Source organism: Physella acuta, unplaced genomic scaffold (genome assembly GCF_028476545.2).
Source record: "Physella acuta isolate Inbredline_101_S28 unplaced genomic scaffold, ASM2847654v3 ptg002455l, whole genome shotgun sequence".
In the NCBI taxonomy this organism is placed as follows: Eukaryota; Metazoa; Mollusca; class Gastropoda; family Physidae; genus Physella; species Physella acuta.
In genome coordinates this window covers 63,044-89,224 of record NW_026733938.1, presented here as the reverse complement: position 1 = coordinate 89,224, position 26,181 = coordinate 63,044, and the positions used below count along the sequence as shown (strand labels likewise).

The following is a 26,181-nucleotide window of genomic DNA, read 5'->3' as shown; positions in this document are numbered from 1 at the left end:
CTTTTCAATTATTTTTTTCTACCCCTTTTAGCACCCCCTTAACGTCGGCGCCTGAAGCGGTCGCACCATCCGCCCTTTCCTATCTACACCACTGTATTTGATTCATTTGTGTGAAAGAAATCAATTAAAATAAAACAAGCGTTCATAATACAGTTGTAACATTTTTATTTATTTATTCTAGACACAAAATTAAATATCGGTATTTAACAAGAGACAGTGATAGTAAATCAGCAATTGCCTAAATTATTAATTAATAGCATCACGTTGCACAATGCATGTTTAAATATTATATTGGGAGAAAGTTTTGAAACGTCCACTACATTTTTGTGGACGTCTACTCCGGGGAGGCAGGTAATAGTCCAAAGTTGGACGCGTGTGGACAGGGAGGAGGCAAGGTTTCTTGCCTACATTATTCTTAGCGAGGGTTAATGCTGGTTAAAATAAATAATTTTATCTTTACGTCCGGAAAAAGTCTGTAGAATTGCTCCGGGGAGGAACTGTCGCCACCCCACCCCAAGTATTTCTTTTTTTTCTCCGGGAGCCGCTTGAAACTTGCGGGGGTAGGGCGTACACACGTAAATGTATATATTTTCTATATAAATTCTACTTCGTTAAGGGGGGGGGGGGGGGGTAGACGTACTCCTACGGATGCCCCCCCTCCCCCATACACCCCCAAGAGATGCCTGAAAAATGACCACGCAGCAAAGCATATTTTTAGAAACAGCACATTTACATATATATTGTAGGCCTACTAGATCTATCATTATCATGCTTAGTTATGGTACAATTTTATTATTTTATTCAAGCTTTAAAAACTAAGAGCTTTTTTTCTTTTGTTTTTATTACATCTCGGTAAATAGAGTTACTCATATTACAAAAGTCATAATGGATTCCCACAGGCGGCAATGCTAACTTGAGTAGCCGGTAAACCCAAGTTTTAACAAAATTAAATAGTCTACGTCCAATGCTCGGTATAGATAAATAATGTAATGCGTTACAATAGCCCACTTCGTATTATTAAATAATAAATATTGTAATGCGGATTTTATTCACACTTATATTTAATTTAGAAACGGTTTCGGTTAGCGACTAACGACCGAACCAGTCCTTTTCTAAAATGTAACTAAAACTTATCTTAATTAATCTAGATCTAGATCTACTACTGCATTACAAAAAGAAAGACTAGACTCTAGATCGAGACTTCTAATCTAGATCTTGACCTCTATTACTATTTCAAATGAAAGAAATTGAGCTCAATATTGTCATTATTGTGTAACTGTGTAATGTGTAATGTATGTGGTGTCTTTTATTTTCTGTGACTGTTAGTGTTTCTGTAATCTGTAACCCTGTTGAACAGTTATTTTTTCTTTCTCTGGTGCATGTGGAAATGGGGATTTGAGCAAATAGAATCTAGACACACAAAAAAAGACAGGGCTTCACATTTCACTGGGTTAAAAATCAAGCTAGCACTAGATTTCTAAGTGAAGTAGGCCTACTTTTAAACTTATCATAACTGGGTGATGAGTGGGTGGACTAAGGGACTTCCTATACTATTATGCAGTTGGAGTTTGTTATTCTTTACTAGTTTAGTGCAAAATTTGGTAAAACCTTAGTTTAGCGTCTGTAATTAATTGTTCTGAAATGGTAGGATTATAGCAGTAAAAAACAGTAAAACAATGGCAAAGTCTGTCTCGCAGTTCCGGAATCTACCAGAAGTACTGTAAACCATACTTTATTTGGCGCCATCTTTTATTTTTAATACAGAACGTTTAAAATTGCTAGATTGATTTTAATTGCATGTTAAATACTGCTTTACTAATCATTTCATGTTGCTAATTTATTTTAAGTGTTTCCAGTTTCTGCTAAATATTTCTGCTACTAAACATTGTGCTAGTCATTTTTACTATTTTCGTAATTATTTTTTACTAGGCCTAGCAGCTAGATAGATCTAATTAATTGATTGTCGCAAATCCTCTGCAAGTTAAAAACATTAAACAAATAACTAAGCCTACATTTTATTTATTTATATATTTTTAGATCTTCTAATTTAAATCTACTATTATATTTTATTTATTCCTGTTTCACTGTGTCAATTAAAATTTAAAAATTTAATTATTAATTTACTACAATCGACTTTATTTATTATTTATATTTCAATGGCCAAATAAATCACTGTTTACTGCAACTTATACGAAACTCAACAAACATTACCATATAATTTCCTACGCTAAACTAAGGTTTTACCCTAAATTTATAGCAATAATAATAGTTTAATAGTTTTCTGGTTTTTAATAGTTTGAAAGTAGGTCTAATTGTTTTTGTATTTTTAGTTAGTGTTATCACATTTATGATTTTAAGTTGTGTCATTAACTAAACAGCATAACAGTAGATTAAAATCATTTTAAAACTTAGGTCCTAATATTCTTTTTATTAAAAAATCTGTACAGTGTTGAATAAATTGAGTTTCCCATTGCAGTGTTTTGTTTAGCATCATTGTAAACCATGAAGCTTGAACTGACGCCGGAATGTACTGGTGTATATAAAAGAACTGGGTTTAGTGCAAACAATGCAGGGATATCTAAAGGTAATTATATTATTGCTACACCTTTTTCACATAAATATTGACTAGTGTTCAATTAATTGTATAAGTATTTGTTTAATTTTCTTTTTTATGTTTTTAATAGGCCTACTCGCCTTGCAGCTAATAATTATTTTCCTTTTTTTTTTATTATCTAAGGTTTTAAATAATTATTGCATGCATTTAAAATAATGTATTTATCCATCCCTTATTAGATGGCCAGATTAGGTGGGTTTATAGTGAAGGATTGCTAGAAGTAAATTTAACCCAGACCAATGAAGTTCTAGCCACTTGGAGGTTTGGTAAAGTTCTGAAAGATGTAAACACAACCATCACATGTGTGACGGATCTGAAGTGCCAGGCGGGGTATCTCCTGCTTGTGGCCACATCAAACTACACAGACAAAGGGACACTCTGTATCTTCAGTGTTGGGTCTCGTAAAGTTATTCAGGCCCTTGAGTTTCCTCGAAAGGTATATTTTTAAAATTTAATTTGATAAGAAGCTGGGTTTTTTTTTTTTAATAGTTAAATTTTTTAGTGGTTTATATATTTACAATGTCATTTACAGATTACTGCTATTGAGGTTTTGTTTACAAATACAACTGAAGATGTTCCTAGATGGGTGTTAAGCCAACATCTTCAGTTTTTTTCTGGACTTGCTGCTGTTGGAACTGAGGCGGGTTACATCTATTTAGTTGGTAAGTGTTTTGGTTCTGTAAAATATTCTATCGTTATCAGCTTCATCACATTTTTTTTTTTTGAGAAATTTGATTTGAGATACTCTTTCTTTGGATATACCAGACATTCCTACAGGCCCGCTAAAAACCAAACTGTTCTGCTAAATTACAAAACATCATGTCTTGTTCCACAGTTCCTGTTTTGTTGATTTTGTTCCGCTAAATCGGGAAGATAAGCAAATATGTAGAGTAAAAAGAGCTTAAGATTCTTATAGCATCGACTAGTGTTAAATCAAAACAATATTGTTATAACAGCTGAAGTTATGGTTTTATTTTAGTGGGGTGGGGGGGGTTACACTTTTTTTTTTAATATTGAACTTCAAATCAAGCAATATATAGATCTAGATGGCTAGATATTAACTATACAGTACATATCTATACATAATACTCATATCTATTAGGCCTACTATTGTGTATAATGTTACGTTTTTCTTTATCTTAATTTTTTTTTTTTATATTTAGCAGCATGAGATCGTATGTTCTGTTTTTTTACTTCATATTCCTCTTTTTATGTATGCCTGTTCCTACTTTTAGTTGCCAGGGGTACGCTTGCCTAGGTATACAAATTCTAAGTGTATTCTTTAAAAATTGTTTCCAGATTTGTGCTTAGATGAACTTGCTAAAAAGCAGTCGACAGAGGCAGGACCTAAACAGCTGTTCTTCGCCAGTCCTCAAATGTTAGATCCTAAGGCAACACGAGAGAAAGCAAGTAACTGTAACAAGATTACTGCTTTGTTTTTAAATAGTAAGTTGTTCAGTAATATACTTTTCCCATCTTTCGTCTATTATAGGTGTAATGGTATTCTTGTAATAAAATATGTAGTCAAAAGCTGCATACCAGCAGTCTGCTGCTGTAACAAATGTCCAACCAGATTCTCATCCCCGTCCCCATAGTGCAATTTGAACTGTTGGCAAAAATGTTTCCCTGGCATTTAGACCTAGGAATGCCTGTCTCCCTTCGGCATGAAGCCTACAAAGCCACAGTACCTGAAACAGTGTGGACATTTATATTATAAATTTTGCTATAGATTTTACTATGTTGCAAGTAATAATGTAAATTTTATTCACGAAAATCTGTGTTTTATTTGAAAAGTACTTAATTTCAGTTTTATCTTGTTTAAAATTATTAACATCAAATAAATTTTTTATAGATCTGAGTCACAAAGATGGATGCTTTTATAATATAAGACAGGATAATACAGTTGACAAGGTGTTTGACGAAGGTACATATTTTAATCTGTTCCCAGAATAATTTGCAAATGGAAAACTGAGCAAACAGACAAATATGCAAATACAAATTAATTACACCAATACACTTTCATTTTGTCATATTTCGTGGAAGTGTTTTATAATGCTACAGTGTGCATGTCATTGTTTGCTAATGTCTATAAATGCTCGGTTTAAGAAAACAAAATGCAATTTTCCATTGCGCTTCCATCCTGTCATAATTTTATGCATGTTGTTGGGACTGTGTGTGAGGGTTGACCTTAAGCTCCACTACCAAGCTCGTATGAGTTTCTCTGTGAGGGTTCCACTAACAGAATTAATCACTCCACTTCACATCAGGATTAACGATAATGATTTGACAAAATGTCAATTATTTTCCCCTCCAGGTTTTTATTCAACTACTAGGTTCACAAATTCAGTATACAATTAGAATTATTGCTGACATCATATGGAGTGCCTCTCACTTTCATTTCCTAGCCCAAACTTGCATTCCACAGTAACCAGTTTCTATCATAAAACGTTAATATCTTTCATCAGCGACATCAATCCATGCATCCATTATCTCTTTCGCACAAAAAAGTCATTCGCACCTAGCAAACCGAACTCATATCAAATGTCCCTGTAACTGTATTTGAAAAAGAATTTTTCCATGTCACAAATGAAGGCTTCTTCTTCTTTGTTCTTCATTGTAATTTTGGGATTTCCTCCATCACACTTAAGTATTATATGTCAGCTTGTTATGCACTTCATAGGCGTATTGGAGGCTACATTTAAAGAGTATTTAGCTCATGTCATAAATGGATGTATGCCTCTTTGTTTAATAGTATTTTATATTTTACTTGCAATTATATTTTAATGATTCGGTACATAGCAATATAGGACCCAAAAAAATTCTTTTGTAAGACAGTGTTTAAAATTCTCTATTTTCATGTGTTTGGTTTATTGATTATCACTGTATTTGACATTTTTGTTAAAGAAAATGTGATTGTGACCAGCCTAAAATACATGGAACAAGCTGGGATTCTTGCTGTTGGTTTTAATTATGGCTTTTTTCAGCTTTGGAAACTGTTTAATCCTGTTCTAGAGTAAGCATTTTTTTTTTCATTTTTAAAAATGTACTTAAAATTATTATCTTCGTCCCTCTGATATTTTATTAAATATGTTATTGAGAATATGTTTTTATTGATTATTTCAGTTACAGCTCTCGTTACCATCCTGATAATTCTGTTGTGTCTAACTTTATTGTTCAAGAACCTGAAAATGATCCTCGTAACTATGTTTACTTGTGGGTGGTCTATAGTGACACGCAAGGAATAAAGTACGTTCTCTAAATAACTCATTTGAACTTGTATTTTAACTATTCTTTTTTAAATGGAAAAAAATATATTTAGTTTTATTGTTTTAATAACTAATGGATAATGATATATATTTTACAGCATGGCTCGAGTTTGCTTGTATCAGCTTAACTTTCTCAAAAAAGCTGTGTATGCCAACTTTGGCATGTATTATGATGTAAGTATTATACTTTTTAGGATTAGGTTTTTATAATACTTACTTGAATTAAAATGATAAGAAACTTGTATCTTAAACTATCATAAAACTTTACTATATTAATGGGCTTGCTTCTGAATCCCTGTGTCTGTGTTTGATGCACAGAGCTGTGTTGATGGTTTGAATCGAGAAACTGAATTTTAATTCTTACAATTTTAATTGATCAGGAGTTGGACACTGTTGGAGCCAGACTGGATCATAAGCTGACAATAGATCCTTACAGTAGTGACCTGAACTCCACCTGGAGAAGTAGTCTCATCTGTTGCAGTGCCATTCGTAATCCATACTACACACCTCCTCCCTTGTTGTCTGAATCATTTGAAGAAAGTAAGTTCTTAAATGCAAGGGGGAGGGGGTACTTTTCCAAGAGATTCAAGAAACTTATTTTGTTCACTTGCCCGATTCTTTTAATTTCCAGGTTTGCAGTTTTTAAAAAAAAAACGAGACCATTTAAACTTTTGGTATTTGTTTTTATTATCAAGACTCCTGTGCATTTTTTAGAGTTACAGACCTTTCCAACTTTTGCACTTGCTTGAATAATACTGCTATGCGTTGACATGACATCATCAATTGCAGTCGCTTCTTTCATTTTTCTTAGCTGATACTGGTACTCATATTAATGAAACTAGACATTTAGCCCATTGAGGGGGTTCTTAGCTGGCAATGTTTCTTTTTTTTCTCATAACCAAAGCCACATCATGTTATAAAAATCACAAGACTTTAAGGTTAGCAAAATATTTACTATTTAACAGATGGCTGACTACACACTGGAATAACACATAAGGTACAGCTAGGTCTAAAAGTTCAAACGAATTTTGATATATGCACAGTCCTTTATTGAGCGTAATCAGATGTCTAAAAAAATGTTATGAAACAATTTTCAACTTTGTTAAAAAAAATTGGGAGTGGCTTTAAGTTTCAGGGTTTTAGAAAATTGTAATTTTGGTTTCAGTTTACATAAAATTTGGATTGATTTTCTGGGTTCACTTAAAAAATGAGTGGATACCTAAACAAATGATTGTTTAAAATAGTATCCATTTTTTTAAACCAAAAAGTTTATATGGGGCAGTGTGGCCTAGTGGTGGAGAGCTAGACTGCTAACCCGAAAGTGTCGAGTTCAAATCCAGGTTCGAATCAATAAAATGCCTGTGAGTCCACATAGCTCTGTTAGGGAAACAAAGGCAGCTGGGCATAGTGCCGACCGCATTATCCCCTTGTATGCTGTGGTCATTGAAACAGATTAGCTCTACTTCATCTGCCCATGTGTCTTGTGCACAAACAAGAAAAGATGATGATATATGCATATATTTATATGTATATTACGTATGATTCTATACACAGATTTTTAACATAAGATTACCTTTAAATTGTTATTAATTTACTATTTTGAAAATATATCATTCTTCACTTTCTTTAGGCCTTCATAGCAATGATCTCAGTCTTGGTGTGTTTGTGTGGAGGGCAGAAAGTGCACAAGGTGGGCGTTCTACAAAGCATTGGATGTGTATATTTGACCTCAACAGATGGTACCATGCCCAAATGCCCGCTTCTATTAGGTGCCATGGTGGCTCACTTCAAGTCTGCCCCTACTGGGCTGTGTATTGTCTGGATGACATCCTTGCTCAGACCTCTTTACATACTCTTCTGGTTAGTTGTTGAAGTTCCTTATATATTTTACATAACTCATTTTTCTTACTATATTATGGGTTGTAGTAATTTATGTCTATTTCATTAATACACTTTACCTGTATTCTTTACATATTGTTTTTTTTTTCATTTAACGAGTGATTGTGTTGTCAGTACTAGTATCCATCTTCATGATATATTTTTTATTTCCTGAAGTATGAGGTTAAAAATGAAGAAAAGGGAAAAATTATGAGCCACCACTTAATCTCACATTTGCACAAAAATAGTTTTGGTTGGTATAAAAAAAAAATTCTCGTACTGTGTATTAACAGAATGTGGAGATCGGTGGTGACAAAGTGATGAGGTTTATAAAGAATTCACCATTGCCACCAGAGGAACATAGTTTTTCTACTGCATTACAGCTCACCAGTAAGTGCTCATTTCTTTTTTTAATCTGTAAAACCCACGTTATGGTTTGTACAGACATGCCTGCCTTCTTGCCAATAGCAGAATTGTTCCGGTAAATTGTTAAAAAATGTCTTGTTACACCATTGCTCCTTCGTCAAAGCTTGTTATTGTTTTATTTAATATGAAAATTTCTTTATTTTTCTTCCAGGTGTTCAATTGATCACCTCTAACAGCTATATCAAAGCACGATGTGATGGTTGGCAGGGACAGTTGCTGCGTCAGTTTGTGAAGGACGGTGTTCAGTTCCTGGTCCGGCCTGCAGATTTTTATCACCAGTGTTTAAGAGCAAGGCTTTTGCCTCAGAATTATGAAGAAAGCAAGAATATTGAAGCTGTGAGTCTCTTTTAAATATTTTTTTTAAGTTCAATTATAATTTTCTTTTCACTTTTTGTTTATTTAATTTTACATACTTTATTATTATTTTGAAGTAGCAGGTGCTGGTTGAGAAAATTATCCCTTTTTAAATGTGCTACTATTTCATAAAATATTTTTTTAATCATGTGCAGGAATATCAAAGGAAAATGCTGTTGAATATGGCCTTGGAGCACGGAATTACATCAACACTGATTCCTGCGTGTATTGAAAACTGGGCAGATGGGGAGTTTGCTGAACATGGCTGCAGCCTAACTCTAATACTCAACTGGGCATGGGATAGGGTTGTTAGCATTAAAAGCTCCCTAGATAATGTCTGTAAGTACTTATAAACTTTAAAAGAAAATGTATAATTTTTAAAAAATATCAATTAGTATTAAAAAAAGTGCTAAGTGTTGTAAACTAATTGAAGGTGAAGTCCTGTATGACTGGTCAGGCCACCAGATAGACACCAGGACAGACTGGCAACTGGAGTCCCTAACAGAATTGTTGGCACATCTGAAACAAGTCTTTTCTCTGCTCAGTACTCAGTCAAGTCCCACCACAGAGAGAGGTGATTGTCTGCTTCAAACTATTTTTTCTTATTTATTCTTTGGACTTAAACCCCTGAAAAAAGAGGGTTGATGCTAAAAGTATACTTGCTAAAATTTAATTAGCTTTACCATGATTTCCCATTAAGACTCTTTCGTTTGGCATAAAACCTGGATAGTATTTTGTTTATGAAAATGCTGTTTCATTAGCTTTACACACAAATTAATTCAAATTTATCAAAACCTATAATCTCATCCCACTGCTAAATTGTTATAGCAAAAAAAATATAAAACAAAATATCCCATCAAAATGTTCTGTCATTAAAAATCACATTTATATTTGATATTGTCCTGCCTTCTAGGTCAGCTGGAGCTAGAGATCAGAAAAGATACAGTGGACATTTTACTGCAGCATTATCAGGTGGTCCGATGGTGCATCTCAAGTCAACTGCTCCCAGAGGCCGACTATATGAGTGATCACAGTGTCGGTGTCTTTCCTTACCCTATCTATGACCTGGGGGACTTGTACAACAAAAGACGTGCTGAGCTCAGCTCTATGAAAGGGTAAGTAGTTGTATTATTGCAACAACAAACATTTTGTTGCATATAAGGTATAATGTGTGTAAGTGAGTGTGTATAAATCTATATATATTTATTTATATATATATATTTAAATGAACATTTTTGTTAACTCAATTTTCTTTTTTTTTTTAATGTTAAGTCTGATGTATGATGGCTGTTTGTCTACTTTGATTTACTTCTGTTCCTAGTGTTGTGGATGGTCTAAGCCTGCTGTTGATTGATGACCTGGTGACCTGTCAGGGACCAACTGTGAAGAGAATTTGGGAGAACCTGGGAGGCAATGGTCTCTACCCTCCCCCTAGCATGCAGGTAAAAACATAAAACTTAGTTGTTACTGTTTTACATGTAATTGCCTTGAAGTTGCAACACAATTCAGAACATTGACATTTATAATATGTAAAATGTACTTAATAATAATTTCATGCATTTTGATTTGGAACTCTAGAGGCTAATATACAACAAAGTACCACCAAAAAGTTTATTTTGGTTATTGATTCTAACTGTAATTCTCATTTAAAGCTGTCAGCTTCTTCTCATGACCAAAATGTTTTTTTCCTCTGTCAGGGTCTGCTAAACATTTACCTGATAGATGAAATCAGCACGGACTTGAAGCATGCCATCACATTGTACCTGCTGCAAGATCTGGCTGCATTAGACAGATCAGACTCCAGTGCAAGTAAAGTAGCCAGCTTTATCCAACGCTTTCAGCTGAGTCCTGGCCTAGTGCATGAAGTCCAGGGCATATGGTTTATTGATCACAGAGATATTGAGGTATGTACGTTTTGATAAACCATTTTGAAAAATTATCTGTCATTATGTAGATTCCTCACTGGCAAATCGCAATATGCTGCACATGTATTATTTATTCATCACTCTGTTTCAAAATACTCAAATATAAATCTGCATTTACTTATTAAGGTTAAGTAAAAAATTTTATTAATTTTATTTTCTAAGTAATTGTGATCAGGGATGTTTTACATGCAGAATTATAGAAATGTGTTTTGAATGCTGTGTCTAAGCATGGTAACTCAAAGTAGTTTTTAAGTTACAATAATGTACCATAGCAGTTGAAGTAGAGCTCATCAATTTCTTTGGCCCTGTAATTAGGTTAAAGTTAGCTTTTGAAATAACATAAAGAGAGGCATTTTCTGAAATTTAACATCCAAGACATTTTGTCAACTTGAAGTATTTTTTAAGCTAAGATGATGTGTGATATGTTGTATAAAATGACAGGAAGGGGTGAGGCACCTGGTCAATCCAAACATCCATGAAGATGGGTGTGGCAGCTGGAAACATGCTGCTGTGGTCAACACCCTACTGGCCCAAGGTGAGGGCAAGGCTGCCACACGCTACCTGCACACTAAAGGTGTGCTTGGGGCTACACCACAAGAACAACAGCTGTACATTTCTGTGCTCCTTAACAATAGGTTGGTCATCACATTCAATATTATTATTTAGTTTCATGTTGAGAGGACTTTAAATAAGATTGGAGTATATAATTCGTGAAATGTTGAAAGTATATTTAGAAATGACTGTTGATAGTAATGAAGTAATTGAAATCTATAACTCTAGTTCAATGTTTATAAAATTATCTAAGCTTAATTACAGTAAACTGGAAATGGAACCAAAAAACATTTAAAAAGAAATATTTTAAGAAGGAAGAGATTATTTAATTGTACTATTATTCACTTTTTTTCAGACAAGTAAGCCAAGCTATAGAGTATTTAAGAGGCTGTCAAAATAAAAGCAATTTTGAAAAGTTGATGAGTCATCTTTTAAAAGATTGCCAAAACAGTATGTATTATTTTTTTTTCTCTAAAATGAGTCCGGCTTCTTTTTCATGACCTGGATGACCTTTCCCTTTTGTCTCACTAATAAATATCACTTGCCAGAAGTGGCTGTATGATAAGTATATCGTCTAAATTAAAAGTATTGTGCTTCAGTTACTTTATATAATTATCATTTTCAATCCTTAACATTTTAAGTCCTTGTAAGTTTTATAGCAATTTTAAAGTTGTTAAAATTTGCATGTTCATATTAAATAAGGTTTATTTAAACTTGTAACTGAACCCCAATGTTATGAAACTTTTGTATCATGTTACAGAATTAACAGTTTCGACCAGTGCACATGAATTATTTACACAAATGCTAGGTGATTCACTTGAAATGGAAACCTTTCTTTATTCACAGACAAACTGCTAGGCCAGTTGTTGCAACAAACCTTGACAGACAAGGAGGAACACTTTTTAGAGCATTACCTGCAACAGCGAGGAGAGCCCCATGCTCTGGAACCACTGTTGTTGTACTACCTTCACCATTCCAGATTCCTGCAAGCTTTTCAGCTCAACGAAAGTATGAAAAGAATGGATAAGGTGGGTCAAACTGAATGTTGTTTTTTTTTATTTTACATTACAACCAGGATCCCCCACTGCCTCCTAAACTTTCAAAATGTCCTGAAAATCTCCAAAAATAAAAAATAAAAGGATTTTTAAAAGAAAAAAAAACCAGGGATTCTCATAAAATTTAGAAAATTATGTCCTTAAATTTTCTCATACATTGAATTTGAAAAGTTGATAGTGCGTTGATGTCTATTTTAGCTATTTCTCTCTATAACATTACAATTTCTGTGCCTTTTAAAACTGACTAGTAGGTTATTATTTTAAGAATAAAAAAAAAGTTAATGTTTTTGCATTTGTCACTATTTCTTTTATAGTTAGAGACCAGCCCTGTGGCTCAAGAAAGAGCAGCGACTAGAAACAGATTAATGGAGGCTTATCTCCGAGCCTTACCTGATGTCACAAGAAAGCTGTTAATGGAGAAAATAAAAGGCACTACAATATCAGCTGTCAAAAGATTTGAATGTATGTCTACCTACCATATTATATGTTATAAATAGAAAGCATTACATTTGTAACAGGGTTGCTAGTGTGTTGCTGTTTGTGTTAGTGTTGTGATCTAACATAGTCATTGATATTTGTGGTACCTCTTTCTTCACAGCTAAGTTAATATAGTATTGTATCTAATATAGTATTGTATCTATAAAAAAAAATTCTGTCATTATTGGTGTCATGGCTTTGGGTGGTTCACCACCAAAAAAAAGATTCATTATTCCCTGATGGAAATTATAGAAGTAGGCCTACCAAAATTGAACCATCTAATTGTAATCAAATCTGAATTAATAAGTTGTGAAAAGCATACTTTTTAAATTAACGACTTGATTATAATATTTGCATAATTAGATGCAAGACCAAGACCCTTGTCAACCATGGTGAGGAATGTTGACCAGACAGCAATGTCACGCTCACACTTTGTAATGGCTGTCATAGAGAAAGTGAAGGAGGCTAATCAGATGCTAAATGCAGACTCTATGGAAACAGAGAAAGATCAGCCCCAGTATGTTAATTTATTGTTGTCACTTAAATTTAGCCTTTTTTAAAAACAGGATGAAGGATCCTTGAGTGCAGATAAAGGGAGAGTTCAGTTGTGAACTAGTCACATGAAGGGATTGTGTAGTCAGATATCTATCAGAAATGGATACGCTCGGGCAAGCCAGAACTTATTGGTTAGCTTGTGTTCACCCAAGCCATCATCGCAGACCCATGCTTTCATTGGCGAATGATTAAAAAAAAATTGTTTAGAAGTACATTTAGATATTGATCATAGGAATAAAGCAGCACTCTTTTCATTATTTAGTGAAAACACAGGAATAGACGATCTTCCTTTGCTTATGACACCAAGACCCTCGAAAGCTACATCTCAATTAAGGTGAACAAATTGTCATTACTGATTATTACATTTAACTGAATATTGATTGCATATCATTACATCTCTTAAATTCCTGTTTTTTACTTGTGAAAAATCTTAAAATGACAACTGTTAGTTTTTAAATATCAAAATTCATTTCTGTAAGAAAATCATTTGAGAACTGTAGTTGATTTATAAAGATCTATTAATCTTTTTTAACAGAAGTTTTGAGGTCTTATGCCCTGAATCTAAGCTGTCACCACTAACCACTAATGCACTATCTGTTGTGAAGAGAAAAGCTCTGGAAAACAGTGCAGTAAATGGCAATGCGTAAGTCTGTGCAATCCTTTTTCTAGTTACCTCACCCTTTTAAAAAAATTATTGTTCATAATTAAATGTGTTCAGTTTTTTAATATATAATTCAAAAAATTTCGATGAAATTTTTTACTGTCATCCCTACAGAAGTCTCAGACAGCTGACTTTGGATTGCCTTCAAGTTCTCCAAACTCCAACAAAAAGCCAGAAGAAGACTGGCAGTCCTGCTACATTAAGCTCAGGGCTACAGATCAAAACACCACAGTCTATCCTCAAAGTTAAAAATTTGAGCAAAACTCAGCCAGCAAGCGCTAGAGGTACCTGCAGACAATACTTTTTTTAAAGATAGTACTAAATAATAAAAGATTATTTAATAGGGCTAAAGAATGTAGCATGCAATTTGTTAGTTTAATGTTCTATTTTTTTTTAATGGTTTTTTTTTTCAATGATTATGAAGTCAATCACTGCCCTTCACCCCTGCTATAGTATGAGCCACCAAGTCTTTGGACGTATTCTCAATTTAATTCCAAGTGTAGACCATCTTTGTTGTGTCAGCCTCAAAGTGGTATCACCAGATGTCTATATTTTGAGCATCATATGCTCTTTCAGAAGTTGATGAATGGATGAGTCTTAATGCTTCACACATTGTTTCGACTATCTTATTTTTAGTTCAAAATTTGTTTTTTTTCCTCATCAGAGACGACTAGTTTAAAAAGATCCTCCGGTTCTCGAGGTAAAAGATTCAGTTTCTCCAAGCCAGACACTACCCTCAGCACTGTGGCCCCCTTATCTCAAGCACATGTAGACTTTGTTTCCAGCCCTCAGACCACTGGTCTTGGGTTACCTACACACACTCCCAAGCACTTGCGCTTTGTTGGCATATCACCATCCCCATCTCCTAGAAACTTGCCATCAGAATTGGAGAATTCAAAGGCATGTATATTTTTTTACTATGAAATATTTAATCAAGTATTTTTGTAGTATGATATTAACATCATTTCCTGTTCGTGCCCAAGACACATAGGGCAGATGAAGTAGAGTTCATCTGCCTCAGAGACATCGGCATATGAAGGGAAAGTGTGGTCAGCACTATGCCCAGCCGCCTGTAAGTATGGTACCCATCAGAGCTGGGTGGACTCAGGGACGTTCCTCTGATTTGAACCTGTAGCAGTCTAGCTCTCTACCGCTAGTCCACGCCGTTCCTGTTATTAACATAAGCTTAGGAAATTATTTTAAAACTTTAGCTCCTGACCCCAGTCCTTGAACTCCTGAGGTAAATGTACACAAAATAAACTCATAATGAAGCTAAATTTTATTATTCTAACAAACATTTGTACGTGAGTTCATGGCGAATACTACCGCTTAGTTTGCGAGTCCTCCCAGCATTAGACCCTTCTTTCAGACTTGTTGATATGGACATGATAGAATGCCAATTGTTGGGATATTTAACATGTCTTTTTATAGAAAACTGCAAATAATTAACATCGTATTAGTGATGTCCTTTTTTTATTGGCACATGTTTATGTACGGTGTTAATTCGGGGTAAGCTGTTTCAGATTGTTATATTGGAATGCCTGGGACACAGATGTTTAAGTCGACTGAAAAAGCATTACAATGGGTTCAAAATGTTAAATAATTAGGTGTTACAAATATTGTAAATGTATTTATTAATAGCATTATGATGTGTCTGTAGAGTGTAAAGCTGAGAGATAGCTCAGTGACACCACCCATCCTTAGAGAAGACTCAGTAACACCAGATCGTGAGCCTGTTCAGGATTCAGAAGGGATGGAAACAGATGACAATGTGGAGAAAATTATCTCCCCTATTAGTGAGTAGTGGTTCCTCATTTTAAAAATGCTGTTTTTGGTTGAAAGTTTTAAAAGGTTCAGGCATCTGTTATTCACATTTCTGTATTAAAACTTTGTTGGTGTAAAGCCAACTGGGTGTTTTTCTTTTTTAGATACTAGGCTTAATATTTAGCTTAATGGTTAGATAGCTAATTACTTTTGGGGTCTTATAAAAATGCATGAAAGGCAAGACTTTATGTAGTGTTGTTGTTGTTTTGTTCAGTTGTAGCAAAAAAATATTCTTCAAAAAGTATCAAAATGTGTCTTGACTTGTTGAGCATTTTACATGATCTTCATTATAAGTATTTCCCATGAATTTCTAGGATCAGAAGATGAGTCCATGAATGAAGATGAAACAGATCTATCTAAGAACCACGCCCCTTTGCTTGATGGTCAAGGATCTGTTCAAGTGGAACAACTATCTTTTACTGAGGGGCCAGATAACAGGTGAGTCTTGCTTGATAATTATAGAGAAGTTGAAAGTGGCAACATGTCAGGCAGCCACAGTTAGTAGACAAGAAAGAGACTTATTGTAGTTTTTTTTTTTAACAAATTGATTAAAAGAGTAACTGATAGGAATATAGTGTTGAAATATTTTTACTTTGCCCAACACATTGATTGTCAACATATTCCTAAACTACTCCAGATATACAGATCAAATCCATGGTCTGATCCGACCTGACCTCCAGTCACCATGGAAACACCAACTGGCAGAGGGTGAAAATTCAGAGTTTATTGTAGATGAAGAGGTTACATTTAAATTCCCTCAAGCTGAAAACAAAAAGCCTGGTAAGACATTGGAGTTTAAGATTGCTTTGTCATCATGTGCTGTTTTTTTTTTTTTAAATTTAAATTTATCATTTATTTTTTTTGTACACTTAAAAATTGTTTAACTCAATCCGTCCCAAGCATCCAACTTAAGAAAAATTATAACAATACTGTCACAACATAAAAAAAAAAGAAAACTGAAAAAAAAATTGTATATGCAACATTTAATTAACACAAAAATCTTGTGAAACACGTTTTGAAAATGAGCCGAACAAGATAAAAACTGTTTTTTTTTTACTTGAAATCTTGAGGATTCTCGCTACTACGTGGTAGTAATAATCTCCCACATGCATGATTTCATGATCAGGTTGAAAAGATAAGTAGGAAGGGAGTAGCCGGATGCATTTAGACATATCAGCCAGAACCCTAGAAGGACACATTTAGTCCCATCCTATGGGAATGAGTTCATTACAATTTTTATTCATGAGCCGATATTTACTTCACTGAGGAAATAAATTTTTTTTCCCAGAGCAAGCGACTCTAACACCATCAATGACATCATCCCCCATAGAGTCAACCTTTCACACCCCTCCCAGTGACAAGCCCAAGTCTTCAGATGACATGATAGATAACAGAACCAGCAGCATGCAGGTTTGTCTTCAGAGATTTTTTGGGGCTCTTTAATTGTAGCTTTAGAGGGGAGGGGAATCAAACAAGTAAAAACTGGTCCAGTCTTGTTTTTCATCCAACATTATTAACTGTTATATGCCAGGATGGCAATGCACAGCTCTTTAAACAATTCCCCCCCCCCCCCCCCCCCACAGCTCATCTAGTAAACAAAAAAAAATATACAATACACTGTCTATAGATATTTTTTTTTACACATCTGTGTATATGGCTACATCATAGATTCCCATTGGAACTTACAAAAATATACAAATTAAACCAGCTTTATTTATTTTTATAATTGATGTAATGATTTAATTAATTTATTTTATTTTTTACTTAAAATGCACCTTTCCTGGTTTGTCCAAATAATGTTTAGGCACTATTTGTGGTATATGTTTTGTATATTATTCTCATAAATAAATATAACCTTGCCTTGTGTACTGTATTTTAAAATGAACAGTTATCAGGAGTAGAAAAAAAGGTGTTGATGAAACTGTTACATTTTATTTAACAAAATTAGTAGTGAATTAGCTAAGACATCACCTTTTTTATGTGATAGAGCTCTGTGGCTGAGGTTGACAAGAATAGCACGGCTTCCCACATTCAACACTCATCAAGGCGTACAGAGCTGCTTGTGGATGTTAGCCAGAGGTCCCCTGAGGCCAGGCAGCATGGAGAAGACTCGCCTCCAGCCACACCCCCTCTCAGCAAAAGGGCAAAACTCATGGTGAAGAAACGTGTTGACCTGGAACTTTATAAGAAAATGTTACAGTACTCAGAAACCACAGAAAGTCAAGAACCTAAAAAAGGTGAGACACTACTTTTGTTTATTTTTTATCATTGATCTGTTCAGGGTCATCAATTCTGATCATATGATTGCTTCTTCAGTTATATCACATAATTTGTTTATAATCAGTTGAAGAACACATAGTTTCCTATCCTATAGGCTAAGTCATTGGACACTTGATCTTCATCATCTTTTCCTGTTAGTGCCCAAGACACATAAGGCAGATGAAGTAGAATTCATCTGTTTCAATTTACTTTGGCATACAAAAAGATAGTATGGTCAGCACTATGCTGAGTCACCTTAGTTTCTCTTTTGTGAGTGCCAGACTCTAGCCTGGGATCCAAACTTGAGGCTTTTGGGTTAACAGCTGTGAGCTCTATCATTCAACAACACCATACCCTATCTTAACAATATCCTATCCTAATGCACCCCATACCCTATCTTAATAATATCCTATCCTAATGCACCCCATTTTATTTACAGAGAGCAGGGGTGATGACAGGGGTCTCTCTACACAAGCTTCTCCCCCCAAGAGTAGAGTCAGTGAAGAGTCTGATGATTCTAAAGCCAAGACCCCGCTTAGAAGAAAAACACCTGAACGAAAATCACCGTCTAGACAAGTGCAGAAATCTACAAGTGAATTGTCCAGCCAAGAAGCAGAGGACATGCCCGAGGAAGCCTTACCCTCCACTCCACCAAAATCCCTGCGGCGAACACCAGAGAGAAGGTCACCTTCCAGAAGGTCTAAAAAAGTGTCTGAGACAGAAAAAATGGAGCAAGATGCTAGTGTTAAATTATCTGAGGAGGAACCTACCCCAGCATTGGCTCCCAGACATGAAAAGAAATCTTCCGCTTCAAAGACACAGTTAGATCTGAAAGGCTCAAGCTCAGAAACATTTTCTGCAGTAGAGGATGCTGACATTTCTAGAGACGTCTCACTAGAGAGGGCGTCGCAACGACGCAAGTCTGCCAGACTTAAAACACCAGATCTTACTGAAGCATCAGGTGTAGAGCCAGTGTCACCGTCCAGAACCAGGGGATTGAGAAGTGCAACACCCCAGAGGGCTGTGACGCCACAGCGGGCCGTAACACCCCAGAGGGCTGTGACTCCTCAAAGGGCAGTGACTCCACCGAGGGCTATGACACCGCCAAGAGTTGCAGGTGATCTTGTGGAGAACAGAGAAGGAGACAATAAATCATCACCTGGTCGAAAGTCTAAAAGAAAACGGGACGACTCAGAAGGTCCTATCACGGATGCTACTTCCCAGCTACAAACACAAGAGCACAAAGAAATAGAAGATCAAGAAGAAAGCTTTGGAAGAAAGTTGAGAAATCGATCAAAAACACCTGACAGAGTTGCACCCCTGTCAGCTGTTTGTCCGTCTACTCCTACAAGACAGTCGAGGAGACTGGCTAAGTCTCCTGAAAAGCCTAACACTGCAGACGTTGAACCAGTTGCAGTGAACGTCTCTCCGAGCCAACAGCCTGATAAAAGTGATACGGAAGACACAAAGTCTGTTGCTGGTCCATCTAGAAAATCAACCCGCAAGCCTAAATCTCCTGAAAAGTTAAGCACAGTTGAGATTGAATCTATTGTTACACCAGTTGTTTCCCCAAAAAGGTAAGCTATTTTAGCCATTTCATTGTTTTTCTATGACTTATTTTTTATTTGTTATTTTAGTTTACGCTGCAATAAAAAAAGCAAAGAAAGTTTGTTTTTATCATTAGCACACACAAAATGAAGTATTTTTAAAAAATTAATTCAGGTGGGGAATTTATTTTATTGATTAATGTCTCGTTCCATCTCACATTAAGCATATTAGTCTCTAGTACATAGCATGTCAGAAACAATTAAAGCTAGCTACTAAAGCTAAAGAATTCCAAGTTTTAAATACCTTTTCCTTCAACTCCATTTTAAATTAAAAAATAATTATAGAAAAGCATAAAATACCTATTTTTTTTAATGAGCCTCTACTCAAAATATTGGCAAATTTAAATAAAATTGCAGATGTTTAAAGGAATTTATGTTTTTAAATTGAATATTCCTGAAATAATAAACCAATTCCTGAAATAATAAAGCAATTCTATTTACAATTTAAATGTTCTTGAGAGCTTTTAATTTTAAGTTCACTGTTTGCAAAATATCAACAGATCTGTAACTACAAGGAAGCAGAAGGCACTAACGGAGAAAACCCCTGAAAGGACAGTGACAGAAGAGGGAGACGAAACACTCACCACTAAAAGTACAAGGAAGGCAAAGTCTCTTGAGCCAGCACTACCAGCACGCACAACACGTAGTAAAAAAACTCCTGATCGAAAAATTGTTGGTATGTATGGTACTGATATTTTTTCACAACAGTTAGAACAGTTCTCTTTTTTTATATAATTGAGTTTATTAGGGTGTTTCCTTTAATTATCTGTGCCATCAGTGTGGCCAGCCATCTTATCTAGGTGTGAGGTGTTCATTAAAGCTCTTTGAACCCAAGGAAGTTTTACATTATTGAGCCTTAGAACTGAACCTTCAGGTTTATATTAGTACCCGACTACACTATTACACTGCAACTATAAGATCTTGTTACTGTAGCAAATGCATTACAAAAATAACTTATTCAAACAGAAGAACCGGCTACAGAGTCAGCACCACCTGAAGATAAAGAGGAGGCTCTACCTGTTAGAACCAGAGCAAGGTCTAAGTCCCCAGCTAGGACACAGCAGAGTGATGAGGCAGCAAACGAAAACAAAAATAATAACAGGGACGATGAGGCTGAAGAGGTGTGGGGTGAAGAGATGCCTCCTCTGAGGTTTGAAGTGGAGGACGAGGTGGAGATTGTAGACAAAACCCAGGTAGAGTTCGCTTTCAACTGTTGCTCAAATTAAATCCATGTGATTACATATAGTGTACATTTCAAGTCTTGAATTCCTTGTTCATGTTTTTGTTGTTGTTGTTTTTTTTAACACGTTTTTCTTAACTCAGCTTCGCGTTTGTGGATTTGTTTGTTTGTTGTTAAAATTGACATCGAAAAGTAGCCCACTTCTGATTGCTCTACAGATCTGAAATTTGGCATACAGGCTACTTTCGCCTAACAATTTCAGATGCAATCATAAAAACTAGCAATTAGAGACCGTAATTAGCTTAATTTAATTACGCCCCAAGGACCATAAAATTGAGGACATGATTTCTAAAGATACCGACAAGACTGGAGGCTTATAGACACAGTTACTTCGGCCCCAATCGATGTGAGCGCGCTGGCCGTGATCGTATAGTGGTTAGTACTTCGCGTTGTGGCCGCGACAACCCAGGTTCGAATCCTGGTCGCTCAAGATTTTTTTAGTCCGTGTATTTATAAACACTTAGTCAAGTCATACTTAATCAAGTCATTAGATAAAGTAGAAAATAAACTATATAAACAACTTTTTTAAAAACCACGTTTTTCATGTGTAGCAACGGACTAAAAAGGAGAAAATAAAATACTTAAAAAAAACTTTTTAAAAAACCACGTTTTTCTTGTGGACTAAAAAGTAGAAAATAAATTTTTCTTTTGTGCTTCCTCGAGCTGTGCAGGTTCTTGTGATGACTGACAAAAAACGTGGGTCGGGCAGATGGGTCGGGAAATTTGATGGTGAACGTACCCACGTTTTTTGTCAGTCATCACAAGAACCTGCACAGCTCGAGGAAGCACAAAAGAAAAATTTATTTTCTACTTTTTAGTCCACAAGAAAAACGTGGTTTTTTAAAAAGTTTTTTTTAAGTATTTTATTTATGATTGCTTTAAGATTTCAGACACAAAATGTTTTGTTTTCCAGGGGAAGACTATGATTGCAGGTGAAAGTAAACCCCTTGGAGCTGCTCATACGCCTAAAAAGATGGGCTCTGCACAGGGTATACAGCTTAATTATATTGACACTTCATTGTTACATTGAAAAAAATGATCATACATTTTCTGTGTACATCCATATATATATATATATATTTATTTATTTATTTATTTATTTGATTAATTAATTATTTTATTTAATTAATTATTTTATTTATTTTAAATTGAAACAAATATATTCAACAGACTTCACAAAAGAGATGAGTCCTTCCTTCACCTTTTCCCTGCCCATCAAGCACAATGTAAAAGAGCAGGATGTGAGAAAGTCAGCCAGTGAAGTGCCAGAAGAACCTGAAGTGAAGGAGCACACTTTTGTTTTCTCTCAGCCTACCATAGCTGTGGACCAGGAAGAGGAGGTGCTAGAGGTCAAGTCCACAGAAGAAAAGCCACCAGAAGAAGAAAGTAATCCCAGTGAAAAGACTAAGCAAAGACAGTAAGCCTTTTTAAATTGTATTACTACATGTAAAATAATGGTGAATTTTTTTTAATGCCACTGTCTGCACTCCAGCAAATATAATCTATATATGTGTGTGTGTTTTTCCATTATAGAAAAAGTAATTCTTTACAATTTTCCCTTTAGGAAGATATGGCTAAGCAATTGTTGTTCTATTTTTTTTAATGTTGTTTATCTATGTTCATGCTGATTGTCTTCCACAGAACTAGAAAAAAGAAGCGCACGTTATACAGTGGTAGCCCTTTACTTTTGTCTCCTGATTCTGGAAGTCCCACAAGATCCCTTAGAAAACAGCCAAGTGAAACACAGCGAGCATCAGCCAGCATCTTGCGTAGATACAAACCCCGAGTACCCCGCACCAGAAGAATCAAGCCCTCCAAACAGACCTCGCCCTCACAGGTGATATCCTAATCCATTATTTTCATTCAACCTTAGTGCTATATTTTTAACTATTTAACACAAAAAATATCTAACTAGATTTTTGTTAGCATCAAAATCATTCTACTCTTTTACATAATTAAGGGTTATCATCTTAAAATCAACATATTTTCACATCATTCAGACATATTAATGATAAATGATGTGTATACTCATTAAATAATTCAATAATTTGTAAAATAAGCTTTTAATAAAAGCTGATATTGTATTGAAGTTTAAACTTCTTTTTTTTTGTTACAGACTTCTTCAAGACAGTAAACAATACTGAAACAAAAAGACCAGCTTAGATTAGATCATTCCAGATGTTTTTTAAGGCAAGTTTTGCAGCGACCTGGATCATGTTAAATACAAGATAAAATGTTTTTTATGTTTGCAACTTCCAAACAGATTGGGCATTCATTGAATTTTAAAAATGTGTTTGTTGTTTTCATGTTTGAGGAGCAAAAATCAAGCTGATGTGCATTCATTTTTCTAATGCTGACAATTTTGTATAGTTGTATACGTTAAGATTTATCTTAATAATTTTGTCATGAAAAAGTATATCATTTAGTGCTTGTGTACTTTGTTGTTTGTTTGTTGTTTTTTTTATTGGTTGTAGGTTGTTTGTTTAAATGCTGCTAGATACATCCAGGTTTTGTATAAGATAAACTGAAGTCAGGATGAGTGAACATTATATGTAAAAGATTTAGAACCTGTATGACATTGTGTTTGCTTGTAAAATTAATGTGATGTCTGAAAAATAAATTTAAGTTGATCGCTAAAATATTTATCTGATTGTTTGTGAAGAGTTGTTTATATCAGTGTGTAGAGGCTGTATGGTGTCTTATAACTGTTGTTCGCAGTGGTGTGGCAGGATTTTTTAAGAGGGGGGAGTATAAACAAAAATGGGACATATATTTTCAATAGAAATTTTAAGAACTTTAACTTTCTGGCTTTAGAAATTTTTAAAATTTTAAGAAACAACCCTGTTGGCATGAATAGCTGTAATCAGTGATATGGTAGGTCGGGTGTCACCCAGTGCGGCACCTCATGGTGTCGCCCACCCTTTTTTTTTCTCTGTAAATTTTGCAGTTTGTGTGGCCTAGCTGTAGAGTGCTAGACTGTTAACCTGAAAGACTTGTTTAAATCTGTGTTCAATAACATCCCTGAGTCGACCCACTCTGATAGGTGCCTAACTCACGTTAGGGAAAGTAAGGGTGCTGGGCATAGAGCTGATCACACTATCCCTTCATATGCCAAGGTCACAGAAACAGGTAAACTCTACTTGCCTCGTGGACTGTCAGGTTCGGAAAGGGAACTTTACTTTTACTATTGAAGTTAACTTTTAAAATTTTAAAACTTACTAACAAGATATGTTTTGTTCTTTTGATCAAATGAACTACAGATTTAGACTTGGGTATGATCCTGTATTTATTCATGAAATATTGAGTAAGTAAAGCTGGTTGTTTTTGAGTAATGTATTTAAAACATAAGTGTTGAGAATCTGGCTATCGTTGAGTAAAATTACACTAGACCGGTAGGTCAGCATCTTATCCTTAGGCAGGTCTGAAGGGGAATGAAAAATGTCTGATTGAATTTTTATCAAGATGTAGACAAATCGTTTGCATATTTGTAGCAATGCGTGGATCTTGTGAGGAATTAACTTAATGACCAAAATAATGTTTAGATCCTTTGTCAAAAATAAAACTTGGACTGGAACTACTAATGATTTGATCGTTTTGTGTTTGATTATATTACGCGTTATATTAACTGATATAACAAAAAGACAGCTTTTACCAGCATTGGCATTTAGATTTAAAAATGCGTTTGTATAAATACATAATATATAAGTTTCTTGGGAATGATTTTTTTCTCTCACTATTATGATAACTGAAAGTATTGAATTAACTCAATACGAGTACGGGGTCGAATAAATGACGTCACACTCGTAGGGGCTGTGTGGGAGACTGGAGGTCAGATAGTGTGACGTCACACTTTTACATAATAAAAAAGTAATGTTAGAAAACTAATTTTTAACCGTAATTTTTCGTTTTTAGACAACGGTTTTAATAAATTGTAATAGAAATCTATTAAAATAATCTCTGCTGACCGAGCTTTTTCTGGACTTTAGAGAGAAAAAATCAGCGTTTTAAGAAAAATTCAACTGCAATTTTTAGCGGGGTTGTAGGCTGAGATGTGACGTCATTTGGGTGGGGGGGGGGGGCGGGGGGTCGTCAAAAAAGCGTGACGTCATTTATGGATGACCACATAGCTAAAACTGAAACAGGAATATTCTAATCTCAGAATATTCATACACGCAAGAACCATGCGGGCTCTACTCCCATTAACGACGCGTGTGCAGGACGTTTTTTTTTTCACATTTTATTTTATAAGTCTAGATGTTGACTGAAATTCATCATTTTTTTTTCGCTGTACTATTGTAAGGTTCTAATAGACATTTTGTAATGATTTCGTTCTTCAATAAACCAAGTTAAATGGCTGGACAATCATCATCAATCCTGTGTACCACTTGTGAAGCACTGAAATACAACTACACCAGTCCATCGCATCTTCGTTTTGGGCGATTCCTCCAAGTTGCAAGTTGGGTCTATGGCTTTCCGACAGCTAATACTTCACTGGATGAACTGTTCCAAGTTTGTTTCGGCCTACTTACTTTCCTTTTACCCTGTGAACAGTAACGTAGCTAGGATTTTCGGGCCCCTATGCAAAAATAATCATTGGGCCCCTTCGTCAATCTATAAATTATGTATTTTATACGTCCTAATTGTGTATTTATACGTTATTATTATATGGTACCCAGTAAGGGTGATTTTATATTACTCTTATGTAAAAAAAAAAAACCCTACAAATTCACTGTAAGCCTGTAACTTTAACATTTAAGTAACAAAGCACCGTCGCGTCACAAGGTGGGGGCGGAGGTGTCACAATTTAGGAGTGACACCATGACGAAAACTCGTAAAATTTACAGTAAAAACTATGTTTTATCCAGTTAAAATAATAAAATATTAAGGAAAGGGGGTTACACTCCACCGGAAATGCTAAATTGTTTGAGGGGTGGCGGTGACACTCACTAAACGCACAGGCATGCGACGCCACTAACCAAACACAATTTTTATTGTGTCATCGATACAGGTAGCCCTCCGTATCCATAGGACATGGCGCTCCTTAAACAAGTATATGTGCCGTAGTGCTCACGGGGGAACCCGGGGCGCCCGCTGGCGCGCCTGTGCAGTTTGACCATTGAATCAAGCAATAACCCTGATCCCTTGTACAGGACGCCCAACCAACTAAGAAAGCCGCTGGTAAACTCTGGGTGGCAAACCGAACCGCCTTACTGCCAGTGCACTGCCCTCCGAACGAATAAAAAATTGTAATGGCAGAAAATTTTAAAGAAGACAATTTCTTTGTGGCTTTCCTTCGAGCGAGAGGCACTAGCTGCTCCTCTCACGGTAGGAAATTTCACGGTCAGTTGAGGTTTGTCTGAAATATTCTAAGCGACTTCCCAATGTATCATGGCGATTGAATAATTTTTGTATTAATGCATAAAGGACAGGCAAACAGACAAACAAAAATCATTTAGTTGCGGCATATTGATTAAGGATAAATTAGAGC

General features: G+C 35.2%; 1 protein-coding gene across 1 annotated transcript; it reads left to right on the top strand.

Moving 5' to 3' along the window:
- The first annotated feature begins 884 nt into the window (after positions 1 to 884).
- On the top strand, positions 885 to 24,277 carry LOC131933322 (protein ELYS). Its single transcript, XM_059290106.1, has 39 exons — positions 885 to 924; positions 2,477 to 2,584; positions 2,794 to 3,050; positions 3,147 to 3,276; positions 3,914 to 4,060; positions 4,467 to 4,538; positions 5,519 to 5,627; positions 5,738 to 5,860; positions 5,979 to 6,054; positions 6,261 to 6,420; positions 7,511 to 7,740; positions 8,052 to 8,148; positions 8,336 to 8,520; positions 8,694 to 8,877; positions 8,972 to 9,112; positions 9,452 to 9,653; positions 9,860 to 9,980; positions 10,236 to 10,442; positions 10,905 to 11,098; positions 11,371 to 11,465; positions 11,862 to 12,043; positions 12,385 to 12,532; positions 12,911 to 13,064; positions 13,365 to 13,436; positions 13,638 to 13,745; positions 13,878 to 14,047; positions 14,428 to 14,663; positions 15,424 to 15,559; positions 15,902 to 16,025; positions 16,225 to 16,367; positions 16,876 to 16,997; positions 17,575 to 17,824; positions 18,286 to 19,423; positions 19,954 to 20,129; positions 20,420 to 20,646; positions 21,607 to 21,682; positions 21,864 to 22,110; positions 22,335 to 22,530; positions 22,810 to 24,277. The coding sequence occupies exons 2-39, from the start codon at positions 2,503 to 2,505 to the stop codon at positions 22,825 to 22,827; spliced, it is 6,735 nt and encodes a 2,244-aa protein (XP_059146089.1). The 5' UTR covers positions 885 to 924; positions 2,477 to 2,502; the 3' UTR covers positions 22,828 to 24,277.
- The last annotated feature ends 1,904 nt before the right edge of the window (positions 24,278 to 26,181 follow it).